The sequence below is a fragment of the Ascaphus truei genome, chromosome 4 (assembly GCF_040206685.1).
Source record: "Ascaphus truei isolate aAscTru1 chromosome 4, aAscTru1.hap1, whole genome shotgun sequence".
NCBI classification, from domain to species: domain Eukaryota; kingdom Metazoa; phylum Chordata; class Amphibia; order Anura; family Ascaphidae; genus Ascaphus; species Ascaphus truei.
In genome coordinates, this window is record NC_134486.1 from 128,396,407 (window position 1) to 128,416,858 (window position 20,452).

General features: G+C 39.8%; 1 protein-coding gene across 1 annotated transcript; it reads left to right on the plus strand.

Moving 5' to 3' along the window:
• The first annotated feature begins 331 nt into the window (after positions 1-331).
• LOC142492299 (uncharacterized) lies at positions 332-11,078 on the plus strand. Its single transcript, XM_075594971.1, has 4 exons — positions 332-452; positions 7,844-8,152; positions 9,548-9,625; positions 9,991-11,078. The coding sequence occupies exons 1-4, from the start codon at positions 332-334 to the stop codon at positions 11,076-11,078; spliced, it is 1,596 nt and encodes a 531-aa protein (XP_075451086.1).
• Positions 11,079-20,452: the final 9,374 nt, after the last annotated feature.

Sequence of the window (20,452 nt, forward strand, 5' to 3'; positions counted from 1 at the left end):
CCATAGGCAATTTTTTTTAAAATGTTACACAGTAGCCCCTCTCTTTCACACCCCCTGCCTCCTTCTCTCACCATCCTTCTCCTCCTCTCTCGTCCCCTCTCCTTCTCTTCTCCCACCCGGTTCCACTTCTAACACCCCCTCCTCCTCTTTTCTCACCCTGTCATCGTCCTCCTCACCCCCTTCCTCCTCCCTCACCCCCTTCCTCCTCCCTCACCCCTCCTACTCCCTTACCCCCTCCTCTTCTCTCACCCCACCTCTTCTCTCACCCCTCCTCTTCTTCACTCACCCTGTACTCCTCTTCTCTCACCCCCCGCCTACTCCCATCGAATGAATGCCTACCAGTGGTGAGCAGAGGACACAGGCCACCAGCAATGGAGTGTTGGTAGAGACGGACAGTGGGCACGAAGCACGGTGGTGCCAGAAATGGGTGGTGGTGGAAGAGGAGGACGGAGGTCGGTGGTAGAGACGGGCAGGGCGGAAGAGGAAGACGGAGGACCACAGGAGCAGAGTGGGGCAGCAGAGAAGGAGGACGGCAGGGAGGACCTGTGCTGTACCAGCGGCAGAACCCGGAAGTCATTGAAACTTCTAGATCGGACCACTGGAGTGCACCGCGTCCTGCAGATCTCCTACTCTACCACCCTGCTTTGTTCCCACAGTCCTCTGTCTTTCTCTCCCATGGTCCTTCGTCTTCCTCTTCTGCCACCACTCGTCTCTACCACCTCTTCCCTTCACCCTGCTCCATGCCCACCCTGTCGTCTGTCTTTCTCCTCCACTCCCGCCGCCCCCCAAAATGTGCCACCATAGGTGATTGCCTAAATTGCCTAGTGGTTGCCCCAGCCCTGAACCCACTATGTTGCGGATGCTGAGCTGCAGGAAAGTTGCATCCTGGATCAATTACCTACCGTATGTCTATTTTCCAAAGCACAGTTGTGGTAACTGAACCACGAAGGCAGAGACACACCTGTATCCCTGTCATTGGGCATCCAGTAGCTGACATCCCTCTTTCCATGATAGCGAGGGAAACATTGGAATGATAGGGGACAGCCACATCGATTTACCTAGTTAGTATTCCTACATCACGTGTCTTCATCTTTATGCTGAGTGGGTCAGAAATGTGAACTTTGATAGTTCCTGTGGTAAGAACGCCATACTGAACAATTTGAAGAGTGCTATTTTAGAATCATACACTTGGGAAGCAGTATAAATACAGTGCTGCAGAATTCAAGAATGTCAATGTAGGAGGGAGGTGCAGACGTACACAAAAGGAAACAAATTTGGTGAAATTAAAACATGGCTTTATTCAGCCTGTCCCTTTAACAAGGCAAAGCATACAAAAATAAACAAACATCTATCCCTGTGTAAGGACTAACTCACTTCCCAGTCCCTCTCTACAAGACTGGGAGGAAAAGCCCCTTGCCAGTCTATCACCACAAAGTCTCAAACGGTACCTCAAAGCAGGTTGCCCTTCAGGTCAGTCTCTGGTTCCGGCTGGGTGTTTGTTGAGGGACAGCCTTTTGGTCAGTTCCTGGGTTTGCTGCACCTTGGAAGAAAGGTCTGTTCACCTTGTGTTTTGCAATCAGCACACAGTGATCCTGAGTGCTCAAGAATCTCTTTGTGTTTGTTTCAGCAGGAGTTTTAAACTTGTCTGATTACCAAGTAGGGACTGGTTAATTGTCTAGCTGCAATTAACCAGCAAACTGCTGGTTTCTGAGAATACCGACGCTTTGTATTTCTGCCTCATTGAGACAGGGTTGCTTCCCTGTTACAGTCAAATACACTAATAATGGACTATTGCAGCATCTGAGGATTATGGGCTGGAGTAATCAGTGACTGAAACTGATGAAAACATGTTATTTTTAAGAAATATAGTTTATTGTTTAATTATGTTGGGGTGCTACTCAGTAGTGTTCAAGTGAAACAGTTTGGGTGTGCTCTTTTTTAAGTAATGTTGTTGATTTCATGCACTGCTCTACTAATGCCAATGTTCAAGTCAAAACTTGTTCATGTAGAAACTACATCTAGTGACATAGACATGATTGGATAATTAAAGTAACTGCGTTTTCTGTATCTTTGTGCGTTGTAGCTCCTGAATGCATGCGCATTAATTAGATGAAATGCATACAGTACAGGTGCAACTGCCGGTTGTCGATGAACTTGCCACGCGGCAACTTAATCCGTGCCGTGAAAATTCTTTTATTTTCATGCGATTTAGCTGTAATTCTACTGTAATCTGAAAGAGTGCAGAAAGTGAAATTTAGTGTTGTCTGCAATACCGGCCAGAAACTCAAGTTGGCGATCGCAAGTAATTGTGTCTTTACAATCTAATTGCAATGCAACCTGTCACTTATTCCTGTTCATGTGCGCACGATCCGATATCACACAGATGTTTAGTACTGTCTGTCAAGTGTATTTAATTGAAATCTAAAGAGTAAAAACGTGAACACACAAAAAAGTATTTTTAGAGAATTAAATGTTTTATTTGCTCACTATAATAAAGTAAAAATGAATAATACAAAAATACAAATTCTCTTCTTCCAAATTTAAAAGGTTATTTTATTTTTCGTCGAACTGGCTGGCACTTGGACGTCTTGCCCTGTAAAGAAGGTGACAATATTAAATATGAATAATCGCACATACAGTTGTAGTGTGCTGTGCATGCGTCTCGCTGTGGAGCCTTGTTGAAACATTTACAGTATGCGTGTCACAGTATTTCTGCACATGCATGTCACTATGGAACCTGGTTGAAACGTATACTGTATGTGTGTCATAGCATTTCTGCACATGCGTGTCACTGTGGAACCTGGTTGAACGTATACAGTATGTGTTTCATAGCATTTCGTTACGTGTGTAATTATGGAACCTGGTTGAAATTATGCGTGTAATAGCATTTCTTTTATGTTTTTTTAGGTTGCCCATTCACTGCCAATGTAATTATCTGTGCCTCCATAGGTGGCATAGGTCAACTCAGTGACACTCAATGGGTATATTACCTACTGTGTATTCTAATGCACATTTTATTTTAAAGCGTATTTATATTTTTTCAACACAAATGGGCAAAAGCGCTATTAGTCATATTTGTATAGTATGTCTGATGATGGTGGTAGAGGGGATGGAGGTACCTTAGTTGTCCTGGGAATGGTGCCCTTCCTTCTGGCAGGGGTAAGTATAACTTATATTTTCTAGATTTATATATATTTAAATGACGTTAGTACTTTATGTACAGTACTACTATAAGTGTATTTAATTTAAATGTAAAGAGTAAAAACATGAATACACCAAACAGTATTTTTAAAGAATTAGAAGGGTCGTCCCAGCAGGGAAAGGAGATGGAGCATAGCCGTGCAAGCAAGGAGTGGATTCAGGGCCAAAAAGATCCGATGAAAACTTCTTTATTGATGAGACAACATGGTGCAGACAAGTAAAAGATTCCTCTATATTATTCTATATATTCATGTGAATAGTGTTCTGACACATTTGAGCACTGTAACTACGAAACTTTGTTCTATATACAGTACCTTGTTTTTAAAGAATTAAATGTTTTATTTGCACACGATAATCAAGTAAAAATTAATAATACAAAAATACAAAGTCGTCACTTCTTCCAAATGTACAATCTTCTTTTATTTTTCTTCTTCGAACTGGACATCTTGGTCTTAAAGAAGGAGTAATATCTATTGAAGAAAAAGAACCCAGTCTTATAGCACTCATTCACAACAAAGTGTATAGTGATAAATTTAAAATACTTTATTAATAACTATGAATAAAAAATAGGGTGTTAAAACGTAATTAAATACTGTATAGAACAGCACGTGACTGTATCCTTTAGTGACCCACCCTAGTTTAGGTGGGTGGATATGGTATGATCCCTGATTGGTACTAGAGATCAGATGCTATGAATTATAGCCTCCTAAAATATAGGAACGGAGTCAAACAGAGCCCACCGGATTGACTGTCTCTAATAGAGTGTATCTAGACGTATAGTGCACTCTAAAAAGATACACTCATAGTGAAATGGCATGTACTGCGCTTAGTTAGACCTATAGATTCTCCCCCCCCAGATTAGAGATTGCACTGGTTTCTGTGTAAATTCACCAGCACTAGAAAGGCTAGATCTCTATTGGGGATAAAAATTGCTTGTTCTCTTAGGTGCAGACTATTAGGCAAGAACTGAGATTGATAGTGTGGTATTAATGAGCTTAAAGCAGCTACAGTATAGAAAATCACCAAAACACCTCTAATACTGAAGGTGGGGTGATGGTGATATCTGCTGTACTCTAAATGTTTGTGCAGTACCCCTTACAGTCTAGGCACAATATATGCTTTACGTGTAGCTCTTAAAGAAGGAGACAATATTCAATATTAATAATCGCACCTTACATTATGAAATTCTGAGTTTTGGGGGGTTTGGGAAGAAAAGACATGGCAGGAGTATAGTACAGTACATTAACTGGCAGTATTGATGGATGTGTTTCCTGCACCAATGGGGGTGTTTCATGCACATTGTCATCGCCTGGCTCCAAACATACAAAACAGAAATGGAAGCATTAAACAATGAATACAATAACAGAATGGTCAATTAAAAAAATCTTTATAAAACACAAATTTTTTATTATATTAAATACATTTCCCCTGCATTTTTATTTTTAAATTAAAAGTACATGTAGTCCTCACCATAGCCCTTGGAGTCCCAGCCATGAACCCTTTTATGCCTCATAAGGGCATTGATGCCATATTTCATGGCTTTGAAATTGTGCTTGACTTTCCAAATAGTTTTCCGTAAATTATCAGGAAGCCCCTTCTTGCCCCTAGTGCCATCAAAATTAACATTTTGGCGCCACTGAATGTACAGCGCATAACTGATGTATTGTATTTACTGATGTAAATGTTTTTAACAAGCGTGAAATGTAGTCTTGTTGTCTACTGTTGAACCGTATGAAATTTTAATAAAAGTGATCACTGCCTGACACCGTGTGGGTATGTTTGAGGAATATTTCTGTTTATCTACAGCAAGCATAACAAAGGTGCTTTCCCTGACAAATGAGAAACGTAGTCTTGTTAATAATGTTAATATTGAAAGGACATCCTGGATAGTTGTCTGCGTTTCTTGTTGGCTTCCCCGTGCAGACGCTGCCGGATGCTGTACTCTCATTGGTACAGGGCTGTGATGCCAACATCTCACTGGTGGTTTACCTCTCATCCAAAATCATGCTCTAAGGTTGGAGAAGAAAGCTGGATGCCTTTCGTTCCAACAAACCAGACCGCTAGGGCGGATATCCAAACTTCCCCTGTATACGGCCTTTGACATATGACTCTATGCATTTTGCAATCAAAAGTCGCTTCTTCAGGGATATGTCACAAGTGTCTGCACGGATAAGCCGACAAACGCGGGCTACAATCCAGGATGTCCTTTCCAGCAGCCAGCTACAAGTGTCTGGAACAATATCCCATTTACAGGCGCATAATCAGTCTACTTCGTATCAGTAGGATTCCAATTTTATACAGCTTGGACGTCGACCGAATCAGCTAATTTTAAAAAAATCTATTTTCCATATATGCATATGTGTTTTTAATAAATTGCCCTTTTTTCACTTTTCTATCCTAGTCTTCCAAGAACTCTTGAGGCCTTATTTTCTCACAGATCGTGTCTCATGTATTGATATCACTTTGCTAACAATAACAGTATCACCCTATGTTATCTTTTCTTTCTCCCATTCTCCCCATATGATCATCCTCTGATTCCTCCCGAGTGGCTTGGACTAAGTTATCTGAACTGGTTTGAACCATTTATTCTATAGTCTCAGAGGCACCGTTAGAGTCTATTTTTCTGCTATATGTATTCCTTTTGACCTTGGTTGGTCAGATGACTTGTTTGGCAGCCATTGATAATTTAGCTAATTTTGACTATATTTAATTTGTATAATTATACTATTCACTATCAGCATCAGCGCCCACTTTATTATCATATTTAGTAGTTACGCTACACAATCTTTCTTTTCACATACAATAGCATACTTTATTTTGTTTATTTTGAGGGCGTGGGTAGAAAAAGTATTTGTACAGTACTATATTTAGCTGAGCTATAGATACAGTGTGACATTGACGCAGATACAAAGGGACGACTGTCAACAGCTACAATAAACCAGAGTGAACAGAAGGTTCACTCCCAAAAAAACAAAACTAGTCCTCCCAAAAAATTGTAAATAAACAATACTTTTTTTCCTACTACAGTTTTAATGCTTTAATTTGGGGGAGGGGGAGAGAGAGACTATGCAAAGCGTATTCAAATGAATCCCACACTTCCAAAAAGTGTATGTCTCTCTGTATGTCTCTCTGTATGTCTCTCTGTATGTCTCTCTGTATGTCTCTCTCTCTATGTCTCTCTCTCTATGTCTCTCTCTCTATGTCTCTCTCTCTATGGGCCTCATGCAGTAAGCGTCGATTAAGTGAAATCGGCAAGTTTACCGATTAGTCATGTTAATGGCGATTTTTCCTCTCCGTATGCAGTAAGTGCCGAATACATTCAAAATGAACCCGAAAACAAATCCGCCCACTCTCACGATGATTATCCGATCACACACAGGTGTATCGGCGTGCGTGGCGGGGTGCTGATAGGTTGCCCAATCACAAATCTTGCTGAATCAGGCGAAACAAGCATGTATTGGATTGCGCGCCATATTTAAAGGCAACGTGTACTGCTAATCATTCTCTGTGTTGTTGGGAGTGAGAGAGAGAGAGAGACGCACAGAGCTGGCTGATTGAACATTTGCATATTGACGGAGAGACTTGTTGTGTATTGGGTGAGCTTTGTCCATTGTTGTTTTGTTTACATCTTTGTCTTGTTTTATATGTGGAAGTGTTTCGTGTGATTGGCTGTACATTAGTTGTCTGTTTTTTGTGAGTGCTGGAAGTATGCCCGCAAAGCGTGGGAAGAGTGATGCTGGTGGGAGTGGGAGTGCTACTCGTGCGAGTACGCGTCGGAGTGAACGTACTGTTCAGGGGAGTGATGTTGCTGGTGCACCGAGTGGTGTTGATGGGAGTGGGAGTGCTGTTGCTGGGAGTGGGAGTGTTGTTGCTGGGAGTGGGAGTGCTGTTGCTGGGAGTGGGAGTGCTGTTGCTGGGAGTGGGAGTGCTGTTGCTGGGAGTGGGAGTGCTGTTGCTGGGAGTGGGAGTGCTGTTGCTAGGAGTGGGAGTGCTGGTGCTAGGAGTGGGAGTGCTGGTGCTAGGAGTGGGAGTGCTGGTGCTGTGAGTGCTGCTGGTGGCGCAGTTGCTGATGGGGTGGATGGTGGTGGCGTGCTTGCTGGTGGGCAGCTTTTGGAGGCTCTTCCATTGGAAGAAGGAGAGTCCAGTCAGCACCAGCCAAGCTCTGACCCTAAACCTGCTCGGAAGAAACGTGTGGAGAAGCCACGTAATCCTCGCTTCAATGACCAGGAAAATACAGCTCTTGTCACTGGCATTCTGGAGCACTATGACAGTATCTATGGACATTTACTAGGTAAGTGTACCTTTACATTTATTATTCAAATACATGTGATCCTAGGTCATCTGAGTTTTGTTCATATGCAAATATGGGTTCAGAATATCTTTCTATGTTAATTAGTCTGGAAACACAGCTTTTTATCATGCCTTACAAGGACAACTAAACACAGGCGGTCAATTTGCCATAACTGCATACAATATGAATGCAACCTTGCTTACATGTATAGGTTTAGTAGTGAATGCTCATGTGCTTCACATATTACACATAAAACAGCATGTTTGCTATCTCTTGGAACAGCTAGCAGTGTAGGAAACTGGTGCTTCTATTATTAATCATTTACCTCATATATTTTATATGTTTTTCAAGGGCGGACAAGTTCAGCAAGCAGAAAAGAAATGTGGGACACAATAGTCATTGGTGTCAATGCGTGTGGGAATCATGTGAGGGACAAGCGGAATTGTCACAAGAGATTTGATGATATTAGGTCCAAATTGAAAAAGAAAATACAACAATACCAACGCGTGCATGCTACTGGCACTGGAGGTGGGCCGACACCACAACGTCTCATATTAAGTCCATTGGAGGAGCTGCTTCGGGCAAAATTACTTCCCGTCGTCGTGGAAGGCTTACCTGGTGACCGTGATATAGGAATTTACCCCTCACAATTTCCACCAGGTGAGAAATATTACTGTACTAGGCGTGTCGTTGCTTACAGTTATTTTGCATAGTTACACTGCTTTTTATACTGTCTTCACAATATAAGCATACCTGCATCTATATATGTATATGTCTGATTCTGTATATATATATATCTCAAAATAGACATATATATTGTAGTCCTACTAAAAGCAGTAACTAATATAGCACGTGCCATTGCGTGCTCATTTACATGTGAATTCCCAAAATGCATTGCTGCAGTGGAAGCATTTGATGGTGGGCGAAGATGGGGAACAACAGGGTAGTACACATGTGTAACACATGTTAATGAGAAATTATTACTAGCTACAGGTACAGAACATAAATATGTATAATATTATTGTGTATTTTATTTATTTTACTCCGACAAACATGACATTACTGCCTATTTTAAGCATGCATCAAATATATTGCATGTAACGGCCTACAAACATCACTTGCACTAACACATCTATAGTTGTTTATGAAAAGGTCCATTTTTGCTTTAAGTCATATACAGACAGCATAATGAGGCACACGTATCATATTTTATGTCATTGTTTTCATAACTTAAAAACTGCACACGACTATTTAGCTCATCTACCATTGTGTTAAAGCAGCTGCAATTAATATCTCATCACAGCATACACTTCAACAGAGGGGGTGGGGTTCAGCACACACACTAATTACAGCCTCATTTTAGGGTCAACTTAGTTCACACCATTTTCACCTGTTTCAAGTAATTGAAAGGTGTGGCTGATTAGGCTTTTTGGGGAAGGGAATACCGTTCTTACAACCTGACTAGCACAACTGAAGTTAATCACACTCATTTGAAAGCTTCACTTTAGCTACTAAATGCCCCAACAACTCATTACTTATCAAAGCGTACGTCACACATTAGTTCACTCATATCTATAGTTGAACTACTATCAACGACACATTATCACACACTGCATGTCTTGTCTTGTTGAGTCACAGCCACATTCAGGTGTGCCACATCTTATATTAATGTACCACACATATCCTCTACCAAAAACAACACTTTTTGCAATATGACCACCTTCATGATAACCATTGTGAATGGTCATCTCTTGATAGTTATGTACATTATGATACTGATATCACTACACAACATATGATTTTTATGTACAAATTTTATCTATTTATCCTCACGCATTACTGCAGGAACATAGTATGTTTTATGTTAGGGAACTCAAAAGTTCTAAGTACACAGGCATGTACATTGTTATTACAACTATTTATGTTCACTTTCACACACACATTTTGGGTTAAGGAAATGATGCTGTTAGGTACTCATAAATACAGAACATACAATAACTGTTTGTTCAATATTTACACATGTAAATGTAAAACTTATGTTATTGTTATATATAGTTGCCCCTGAAGGACATGTGTCACCTGAGACTGAACAAGTGTCTTCACCTGGGTCAGCCAGCTCAACACACCTAGAAGGTGAGTGTATCAGTTGGTGGCCATATAATATGTGCTCTTCTATATGTTATGTTGTCATGTTCATTATTTGTTTTGCACATCTTCTTTAAATAGGATTACTTAGTGTCAGTGAAAATGAAGTGTAAGGCAACTTGTATTGTGTTAGTGATGTTAACTATCATGTAGGAGTTGTGAGTTTACAGCAAGTTTTCATTCACTCATATTTCATACTGAGTCCAAACATTATTCTTAAGTCAAGGTAGTTTTTAATGTGAGGTTATAAAACGTATGGAAACATGTTAGTTGTTACTTATGACACAGTACAATTACATAGTAACACAGCAGAGATTAACATGCCATTTAATAATGTGTACATTTATTTGTAGAACATGATGAAGAGGATTTTGATGATGATGATGATGATGATGCCGCCGCCGCCGCCATAGACACACAAATACAAGCAAGTGACCATGAAGAGGTTCCAATTGAAACTGTTTTACCGCCAAAACGTCCAGCAAATACCACATATGATGCAATTGTAGCTTCTGAGGGAAAAATTGTGGAAGCAGAAAATCGTCGCCATTCTGACCTGATGACAGTGCTGGAAAGGATGATTGCACTGCAGGAAGAAACAGTTTCACAATTGGCACATCTCCACAGAGTCTTCATTGAAGTGCCTAAACAGTTGCAAAAAATCAACACCTCATTCGAAGCATTAGTTGTTCAGCAAACACAAGCTAATTACTGGAGAATGACTAATGTACCACAATTCAACACCTCCCAGCCAGGATCTGTTCATGCAGGTCAGTTTTCACCACATTCATCTGATATTCATTCACCAGGCCCAAATGTTACCGGTCAAGTAGCAGACATTGCTGTGCAGGTTCCTGATGACATCCTACCGCTGCCATCTGTACAAATTCAGCAGCAGACACCTACAAAGGAGGCGACAAAAACAAAACAAGACACACATGAAACAGACCAACCATCACTTGTGCAGTGTCTACCAACTTGCTCACATGTGTCAGTGGGCACAAGCCCTGTCCGTGAACAGTCACTACCCAAAAGCCCTGTAGGTGAGTCACTGCCCAAAAGCCCTGTAGGTGAATCGCTGCCCAAAAGACCTGTAGGTGAATCGCTGCCCAAAAGCCCTGTAGGTGAATCACTGCCCAAAAGCCCTGTAGGTGAGTCACTGGCCACAAGCCCTGTAGGTGAGTCACTGGCCACAAGCCCTGTAGGTGAACAGTCACTACCCAAAAGCCCTGTAGGTGAGTCACTGCCCAAAAGCCCTGTAGGTGAATCACTGCCCAAAAGCCCTGTAGGTGAGTCACTGGCCACAAGCCCTGCCCGTGAAGTGCCAGAGGCCACTCAAAGTGGCTCTGTTGTGCCTAAAGTTGGTGGCAAAAGAAAAAGGAAAATTCAAAAGACAACAAGCAGGCCTGTTACTCGCTCGCAAAAGGAACAAAAAAAATAAATGTTATAATTCACAAAATATGTCTTTGGCCTTGTTTTGTTGACTTCAGATTATCTAATTACTATTGTATGTATGCTGAAGACTGTGTTGTTTCCAAACATTCAAGTATGTTCTTGTACACATGAAGTTTTGGAAATGTTAACAGTCCTAATGAATGAATAGTGTTATTAATATTTATGTATTAATCGTCTGTTCAGTAATGGTCCACCAGGAGCCAGTTGCTAAGTTTAGAGAAGCTGCCATTGACTTTGCAGCAAAACATTGCATTTGGGTGTGTTAATTGATGTAATCATTGCATGTGCATATTATTTTCATGCAATTATAAAAGCACCTATTTAACTGCAAACATCTTTCTTGTACGTGTACAGCAGGATTTTGTGTTAAATATTACTTACCTTTGGTGGCCATTGTAATGTTGTCCTTTAATCATTTATGTGTTCTTGTTTCAAGAACATCTCTGAATTTATACTAATATATATGTAGTATGTATTGATATATGCACACACACACAGACACACACTGTGTGTGTGTGTGTGTGTGTGTGTATATATAGTACTATCTAAACTGGTATAGATGTATTTACAAAAAACATACACTTCATGCTTCCTTGTGAAAACACACTATTTTAATAATACAGGCCTAATGTTTGACAACTATACTAAGTGTGAGCCTCTAACATTATTGGGTGCAAACAAATGTTTATTACTTAATTCACTCATGTTTATCACCATTTAAATAGGTTTCATACAAGGCCTACTTACTGCCATCAATATGTTGTGTGTACTCCTGCAATATAAAAAAAAAGAAAAAAGATACATTATATATATATATATATATATATATATATATATATATATATATATATATATATATATATATATATACATATATACACACACACACACACACACACACACACACACACACACACACACACACACTATACATATAGTACAATATACACTTTATATATATATATATATTTTTAAGAGAGAGATATATTTATATATATATAGATACACACGTATTTAAACTCATGCAGACAGGTAGTTAACCAGACTTTCAAATACACACAGAAATGTATGTGGGAAAAAAACATTTCATTTTGCAGGTGTGTGTATTTACTGATATGGCTGTCTAAGCACTATTTTCACACAGTGCTCTTTGTTATTTTTCTAGAAAGCTCAATGTTACTGAAATAAGTGTAGGAATGTTTTCACAAACGAGATAAAAAAATGATACATGTTTTTCCCACATTCGCCTATCACTAACCACAAAACTTAAACCAATTAAAAGGACACATCCAATTGGCGTTTGAAATAAGGAGTAAAAGTAGTTACTTTTGTTGACCTTGAAAACGAAACACAGGAATTTGTTAGCCATTGAGCAGAATCATTTTGATGAGCAAAGAAGACAGAACTGCACACATCTTTTGTGCTACTCTGACATGGCTGATGAATTCGTTAACAATATGAATCCCCTCTTAGGTTATAAGTACATGGTTTCAGAAGCAATTTTAAACAGTCGCGGACACAAAGCAAGCACACGCCAAATCTATGATTTGATTCGAGCTAAATATCCTTATTACCAAGACCGTAGGCATGCGCGGAATTTTAATTCCTCAATAAGATTCACTTTATCAACTAATGACTTTTTTGAACGTGTGCACGATAAGCTAGAACACACCTATGGTTTCTGGAAGATTGCAAAGGAAAAGCATTTTACCCTGAAAGAGGGCACATATATTGTTGTGAAAGGCATATTTATTCCTAATGCCAATAGCAATGGATCCGCTACTACTGTTCCGTGTGAATCGATACCTACTGCAATATCTGCACCCTCCATTCCTGAAACCCACATTGTACAACAACAAAAGTACTATGATTATGTACCAAGCCTTTCAGCTGAAAATGCATTGGAATGGGAACCAGAAGAAATGAACCTACCTCCCGACCAATTGTTTGAAGAAAGCAGTGGCGATTCCTATGAGCGCTTCATGGAGGAGATGTGTGTCATACTGGATTCAGCGGGTGGGTCAAGCGTGGATGAAAATGCCTTGCATTTCTGGAGCGACCAGTTGCAGCCAGACGAACAGTTAATTCTAGAAGAATGGTAAATATAACAACCGTTATGCGTTGACTGTGCGTTTAAATGTTTTTTTTTTTTTTTTTTTTTTAACCACCATTTTCCCTTTCAATGCGTGGATACAGCGTAACATTGCAGACTGCATAACATGTAGCGATCACAAAGAAATTGTTGCCGAATACAATATAGTATAACCTGAAAGAGTAGTACACATTGCTGACGGAATAAATATACGTACTTTCCTATCCCTTTAACCATATTAGCAACATTTTAACATAACTCTAACACATACCTGTTTTGTTATCATGCAACATTTAAAAGCGGGTCCACCACGTATGACGTGGGACCCTTGTCATGGCCCAAGGCGTCCTTAAAAAGGATTACGGATGTAAGTCCCGCCCCCAAGCGACGTGCGCGCCTCAAAGCCTATTGGCTGTCATGTTTTGTTATAGTAACGGTAACTGCAGTGTGTCATGTGTGCGGCTCAGTGTTTGTAAGCGTCAACTGGGCGTTAGCCGAATGTTAATTGAGTGGGAGGAGTGTTAGCGTGCGTTTCACGCTGGTTTAACATGACGTCACACGTATTGCATTTGCGCATTGTGTTATCGGCCGTCCTTTCTGTCCAAACACGTCTGTTTAAAAAGAATACAGATGTACTCGTTTAGAACGAATGTAGTTTCGTATTCATTGTATTTGAAATAAAGATTTTATGTTTAATGGTATTTTCAAGATGTATTGAACGCACAACGTACGCTTTGTTTTGCGCATGCGCTAACAGTTAGTGCAGCCAAGCCTGAAGTGCGTGCGCACACTAAGATGTGCGCGCACATTTTTCAGTATACAGGCAACGTTCACATCATATACATAGTTATGCCTGCTACAAATTTAAAGAAACATTACATACTGATGTACACTTGTACTTCTAACATATAAGTGAGTGACGTGTGTATGTACACAATCATATAGAGCTGTGTAATGCGTTGTCACGGATACATATATAGTAAGGTGCCATATTTGACCATCATGTGTTTGCTGTATTTCAGAGATGTCGGGGAAGATACAATCGGATCAATGTATGATTTCAGAAGAGTCTACCTTTATATGAGATGATTGTGAGGAGGAGCCACCGACTACTATACTACATATGGAACTAATTTTATATTACTTGCAGCGCTTATTAACAAACAATTAAAAATGTGATACCCTTATGCCTATATTGCATAAGCACTTAATTAACATAATGATGTTGCAAAATAGTGCCTCATGAATTTTTATTGAGTGTTCTTTAATGACTACTATCATTTTATGGCATGGTGTGTTTTATATATAACAACCATTCCCACTCTGCTAACACATTTGTGAATTCTATTGTGTAATGGAACGTATGACTGTCGAAACTATGTAACAATAATAAGAATAATAATAATATGAGCATGTTCATGTATAGCGCTGCTAGTTGTACACAGCGCTTTACAGACACATTTTTCAGGCTGAGGTCCCTGGCCCGTGGAACTTACAATTTATTTTTTGCCGCCTGAGGCACAGGGAGATAAAGTGACTTGCCCAAGGTCACAAGGAGCCGACACCGGGAATTGAACCAGACTCCCCTGCTTCAAACTCTCAGTGCCAGTGTGTGTCTTTACTCACTGAGCCACTCCTTCTCCCAATGTAAAAGACACTTACAACCAACTAGCCATTTATTGTTAAAAATCTCTTGTTACATGGGTATGTTGATAAAATGGTTTGGGACTGTAGCAAATAATGTTATTGGCCAGATGTTGTGGTCCCCTACAATGCATGATGTTCTGATTATGACATCAACATCATGTAATGAAGTACGTTTCTGTGTATATTTCATTAACCTAACTAACTATAGTTTACTGTGTTTATTAAACGTTCTAAAAATACATAGTATAGTCAATATGATGATATAAGCTACCATAATAAAGCTGGTGTTATCATTTGTCGGTGTTATACATGGATCCTACACAAATTGATACAGACACAAACAGTTGTGTTACAAAGTGTGTCTATGCTAATGTGCACGTGATTGACGTTACAATTGTGAGAATACTTGATAATTAACATCATGATAATGATGAAGTGACGTGATTTATATTCCAAAAATATTACCAACATTGTCATATTGGTAAATTATAAATGCTAAATGACAGTAACATTAGCGACAAATTTGTCTTCTCTGTTAACAGTTTAACACTTGGTACATGTAGGACACATCCACACACGTGTGACTTATACATACACATGTCACAAATTTAAATTAATGTTGACTATTAATTCCTAGCATTACAAAACACCAACATTGCTAAATATAAGATGTAGTACGCATTGTTGTGATTACAGGCATTCATGCATGGAGTGTTATGATCAGTCAATTTCATCCGTGATGAATGAGCTCCCGTAAGTAAACAAATAAGTACAGTTATCCCCTTTTCTCCAAACACCTCTATATTACATTAATGGAATTTATAAGGAAACATACATAAAATGTGATGAAATGGGAGTAATCATTTTCTAATACAATGCACATGAAAGCTCAAGAGTAGCTAAATGCATATACATGATACAGAAAGTACATATATGTTACATTTGTGTTTAAACCAATATGTTGGGTTTTGACTTCAAATAATTATAGGAAGATTGATGTAGGCACATCTTATGAGAGATGTCAGCAAATATACATACCATGATCAGTCATACTGGAGATATACCTATAATGCAAAGGAACAATATATAAATTGCAAACATTGACATGCCATCTTCAGTACCGTAAACAACACAGCAAAGTGTGTATTTGGTGTTGAATGTGCAACACCATGTATATTTAATGACATTCAAAATGTAAATCAGCCTGGTGTACACATCATATGGATGTACATGTTACACTGAACCAATAACATTGTATGTAAGCATACTAGAAGCATGAATGAGTATGGGCATAATATGTGTATTGTGTTAGCATAAGGAACAACACAATGCTAAAATATTAGTGCTTTGTTACCCCAGTTGTATTCACATACACACAACTAAAGTAAAATTGAAGAGGGATTATATAACCTGTGCAACAATAACATACCGGTGCCACATCCCTTTGTGCACACAGCAGAGAGAAGAAAGGTGTGCAACCCATATTCATCTGTGTCCTACCAGAAGGGTATATAAAAAAACATTATTGTTAAGATAACATAATGTAAGTATAAAAGTAGAACTTGGAACATATATGTTTTTACTTACAAGAAAAAAATGAATTGATGAGATTCTGGCGTGTCTGGCCACCACTGGCTGTTTGTTCATTTTCAGCAGCTACATGGGTGGGATGCTCGTCTACCAAAGGCTCAGCTAGGTCTGACTGTACATTGTGACTCAGTGCAACATTGTGCAAAATGCAACAGGCAAGGATAATATCAGACACTTTTTGAGGCTTGTATAGAAGAGCCCCACCAGTTCTGTCCAGACACCTAAATCTGGTCTTGAGTAGGCCAAATGTCCTCTCTATAACAGATCTTGTAGATATATGGGCTGCATTGTACCTGTCCTCTGCTTCAGTTTGAGGGTTTAGCACCGGAGTCAAGAGCCACGGCCTAATTCCGTATCCTGAGTCACCTATAATGAATGGAGCACACATAAGCTGACATTAGTGATCAAATTGTACAATGCCAACATTCCTAAATAAAAGTGTGTTTTGAGTTAGAACATGTAAATGTGTACTCACCCAGCAGCCAACCATGTTCAAAATGTCCCTCTTCGAACGCATGGAAGACTGAAGAGTTCCTCAGGATAGAGGAATCGTGACTGGAACCAGGGAATTTGGGTACCACATGCATTATCCTCATCGTCGCATCACATACCACCTGTACATTGAGTGAATGGTAGTGCTTACGATTGCGGTACACATGCTCACTCTGACTAGGTGCAATCAAAGCAACATGTGTGCAATCGATTGCACCCAGCACACATGGTATCCCTGCTATATTATAAAAGCCAGTCCTGACTTCCAGCCACTCTGTCGCCTCTGTAGGAAAATGAATATAATTCCTAGCACGTCTATTGAGTGCATAGAGAAACTGGGTCAAGGCCCGCGAGAATGTAGATTGCGAGACCCCGCCCACTATGCCCACAGTTGTCTGGTATGACGCGGAAGCAAGATAATGTAATGAGCACAGCATTTTAACAAGCCCAGGGACTGCACGACCTCTGGCTGTGAAAAAATCTAAATCTCCCCTTATCTCCTGATAAAGAGCTAAGATTGCTGCTGAACTCAAACGATAGCGACTTACAATCTCCTCCTCACTCATCCCATCTAACAGGGTTCTCTCCCTGTACAGACGCGGACGAGGCACAACTTGTCTCCTCTGTCTTCTCCTCTGATCTCCTGTCCCTCTACCTGTCCCTCGGCCTGTCCCTGTCGTATCCGCGTGACTGTCCCTGTCACTGTCCCTCGGTGTGTCCCTCCCTTGCCCTATATGATTGTCTTCATCATCAAGCATGTCATAGAAAAGAATGTTCCTCCGTCTCCTAAACAATCTCAACATTTTGAAATGAGTAGCTGTGAATGAGCAGGTAATGGGCGTCCTTTAAATAGGTATGTGATGATGTCAGGTGACATAGTAAAATGCAAGGTGTTACATTAACATAATAAAGTACTTCTGTGGCAAGCTGTGTGCAGTTCTTGTTATAAGTATTTGTTGTGTGTATTCTGCAGGGAATGATGATATTTGGCAATGATGTGACGTGAACCTTTGTAGAAACATTGCTTGCAAATAAATAGTTGCATGTGCAATGCATGTAACACTTGTGAACGCAACAGTCAGTCATGTAATTAGACAAAAAGGCTGAGATTGACGTGGGAAAAGTTTTGTGTAACATGTGTAATTAGCCATGTTATTGTGACATGTTGACAACAATGAATAGTCGTGTGCATATGCATGCATTTCTGTAAGGAGGATAGTTGCTATAGAATGAGTTTACAAGGTGTCCCAATGATGAATTACTGTACATGTGTGTATAAGTTAGGTTGAAGTGCTTGTAATGCAACGGTTACAATGTAAACATGCAATGTGATTGATCGTCCAATAAGTGACGTCATGAAAATAGGGAGGACCAAACGTAGATGTAAACATGAGAATTTAGATGTACATGTACGTTTAAAGATGCGTGAAACATTACAAGCATTGTGTAATGTAAAGGAACATGAATATACTGTGTATGTGTGACATGTGTGACATGTGTAACATCATGTAAATAATTGTCGCTCAGTTCAATAAAATGTGTGATATGATGTGAGGTTCTCCTTTAAGAGTTGAGTATAGTATTTTCCCTTGCCACATCATCACATGATGAGTAATGTGACCCGCAAATGCTGAAAACATGTAAAAGTATAATGTTATGCAAATAATACACGTCAGCAGTGACACAATGCAGGGAATGCCCCCCACACTGTAATGCAAATGACGTTTGTATTGTGAGCAATGAAACGTAAACAGTACTATACTGTTATACGTCCCCGCTCCATTGACTCCATTGATGTACAGAAGTTTTTTTTTTCTAAGTGCCGTTGCGGCAGCCTTAGCGATCGTTCTCCCCTCCAAACTGCCAACTTTAGTTGGCGGGAGAAATTGGCCATAACATCTCAATTTCGTAGTGCCGATCAGGCCCGATAAGCTGTTTTTTTTTGTTGAATCCAGCCGATTTAAAAAAGTGGCGATCAGTGGCGAAAACAGGCTTATCGGCAGGCGAATGGCCATAACAAAATAATCGGCTCCGAAACCTGGCGAAATCAAGCACTTATCGGCGCTTACTGAATCTCAAACCCAATTTTGCCTATAAAATGGCGATAATTCCCTTATCAATGCTTACTGCATGAGGCCCCATGTCTCTCTCTCTATGTCTCTCTCTCTATGTCTCTCTCTCTCTCTATGTCTCTCTCTCTATGTCTCTCTCTCTATGTCTCTCTCTCTATGTCTCTCTCTCTCTCTCTCTCTCTCTCTCTAACAATCCGCTGTTTGTCAGTGAAATAATTTTTTTTTTGTTTCGAAAAAGGCAGATTTGCCTTTTTAAAACTGAACTGTGTCTGAAAGGAACTGCACGATCTGAAGCAGATTCAAATTCGCTCAAAACATTTGTCCATCTCTAGTGGGGGATACAAAAAAAACGGGTTACAAAAGAGGGGGGGAACGGGGGGTACAAGAAAAACATGGAGAAGTTAAACAACAGTTGTTACTACAGTTAGATATAGATCAGTGTAAAGAAGGTTGCCCAGTGAGCTCATATTTTAAATCAACTCATCTCGCAGCCATTTATAACCTTAATCTTAACCTAGATAAATATCTGGGGTCTATAACTCAAGCTTGTTAATGAAATAATCAACTCTCTTCTGGTTGAAAAATAATCTGGAAGCGCGTTGAACCAGAGCATCCAAACCCTTAAGAATCTCCTATGGTTTAGTATTGTCCTCAATTTTTTCGTTTCAAGAATATGTCTCACTTTGGCAACGTAAAGTTCAAATGCTGGGGGAGTGATTTACAGATGATTCTGTGTTATAGTACATCTTGCCTCTGTTAAAAGGTGATCAACCAATTTGTTAAAATCGCATTAGGTATGTCAGGGATCATTTTCTCAAAAATCATTGTTAGAGTCTTCTGGAGTTTTTATATGTAAAATCTTGCTGTTTCTTCATTTTCTCCCAAAAATGCAGTATAACTCGATATGTTCAGAGGATGTGAAATAAGGAGCCTCTGTGTCCGCATCCTCTCCAGCAAAGATTGCTTTCTTCCACATAGATGTGAGGGAGTCAGAAACCAACACATTAACTTTTTAAAACTAAACTCCTTAATAGTCGTGCATATTAAAGAGCGTGAGGCTGCCTCCCTTTGTACCACTTGTTTGATAAAGGCTCATGGGACCCAAAACGTCACTACTGGTGTGATGGTAGATGCCTGAAGAATAAAGTATTCCCTAATTATGACTAAAACTTGGTTTGAAGAAATTGTGAGTTTCTCTGTGGGAGTGCTTGTCACCCTTTCTCTACCTTTCTATTGTTTGCTACATGGAGCTTCTATGGGGTTCAGCGTCTGGGATTTAAGCATCCATACCATTACCTATATAATTGTCTATGACTTGCATTTTGAACTGATTTAAGTGACTAATTTGTCTTCTGCATCCCAAACCTTTTAGATATCTCCAAATTGTGCAATGTCTTTCAACAGTGGTGAGATGGTTGTCTTGTAAGGATTTGGATTTAGTCTGAATGAAGGGCCTATTTCTGACAG

What these genes read in the sequence shown, in the direction of transcription:
- LOC142492299 (XM_075594971.1), top strand. Translation starts at nt 332, where the DNA reads ATGCCTACCAGTGGTGAGCAGAGGACACAGGCCACCAGCAATGGAGTG. An exon ending in CCCCTCACAATTTCCACCAG is followed by an intron (nt 8,153 to 9,547) that starts GTGAGAAATATT and finishes TGTTATATATAG; the next exon opens with TTGCCCCTGAAGGACATGTG. An exon ending in CAGCTCAACACACCTAGAAG is followed by an intron (nt 9,626 to 9,990) that starts GTGAGTGTATCA and finishes ATTTATTTGTAG; the next exon opens with AACATGATGAAGAGGATTTT.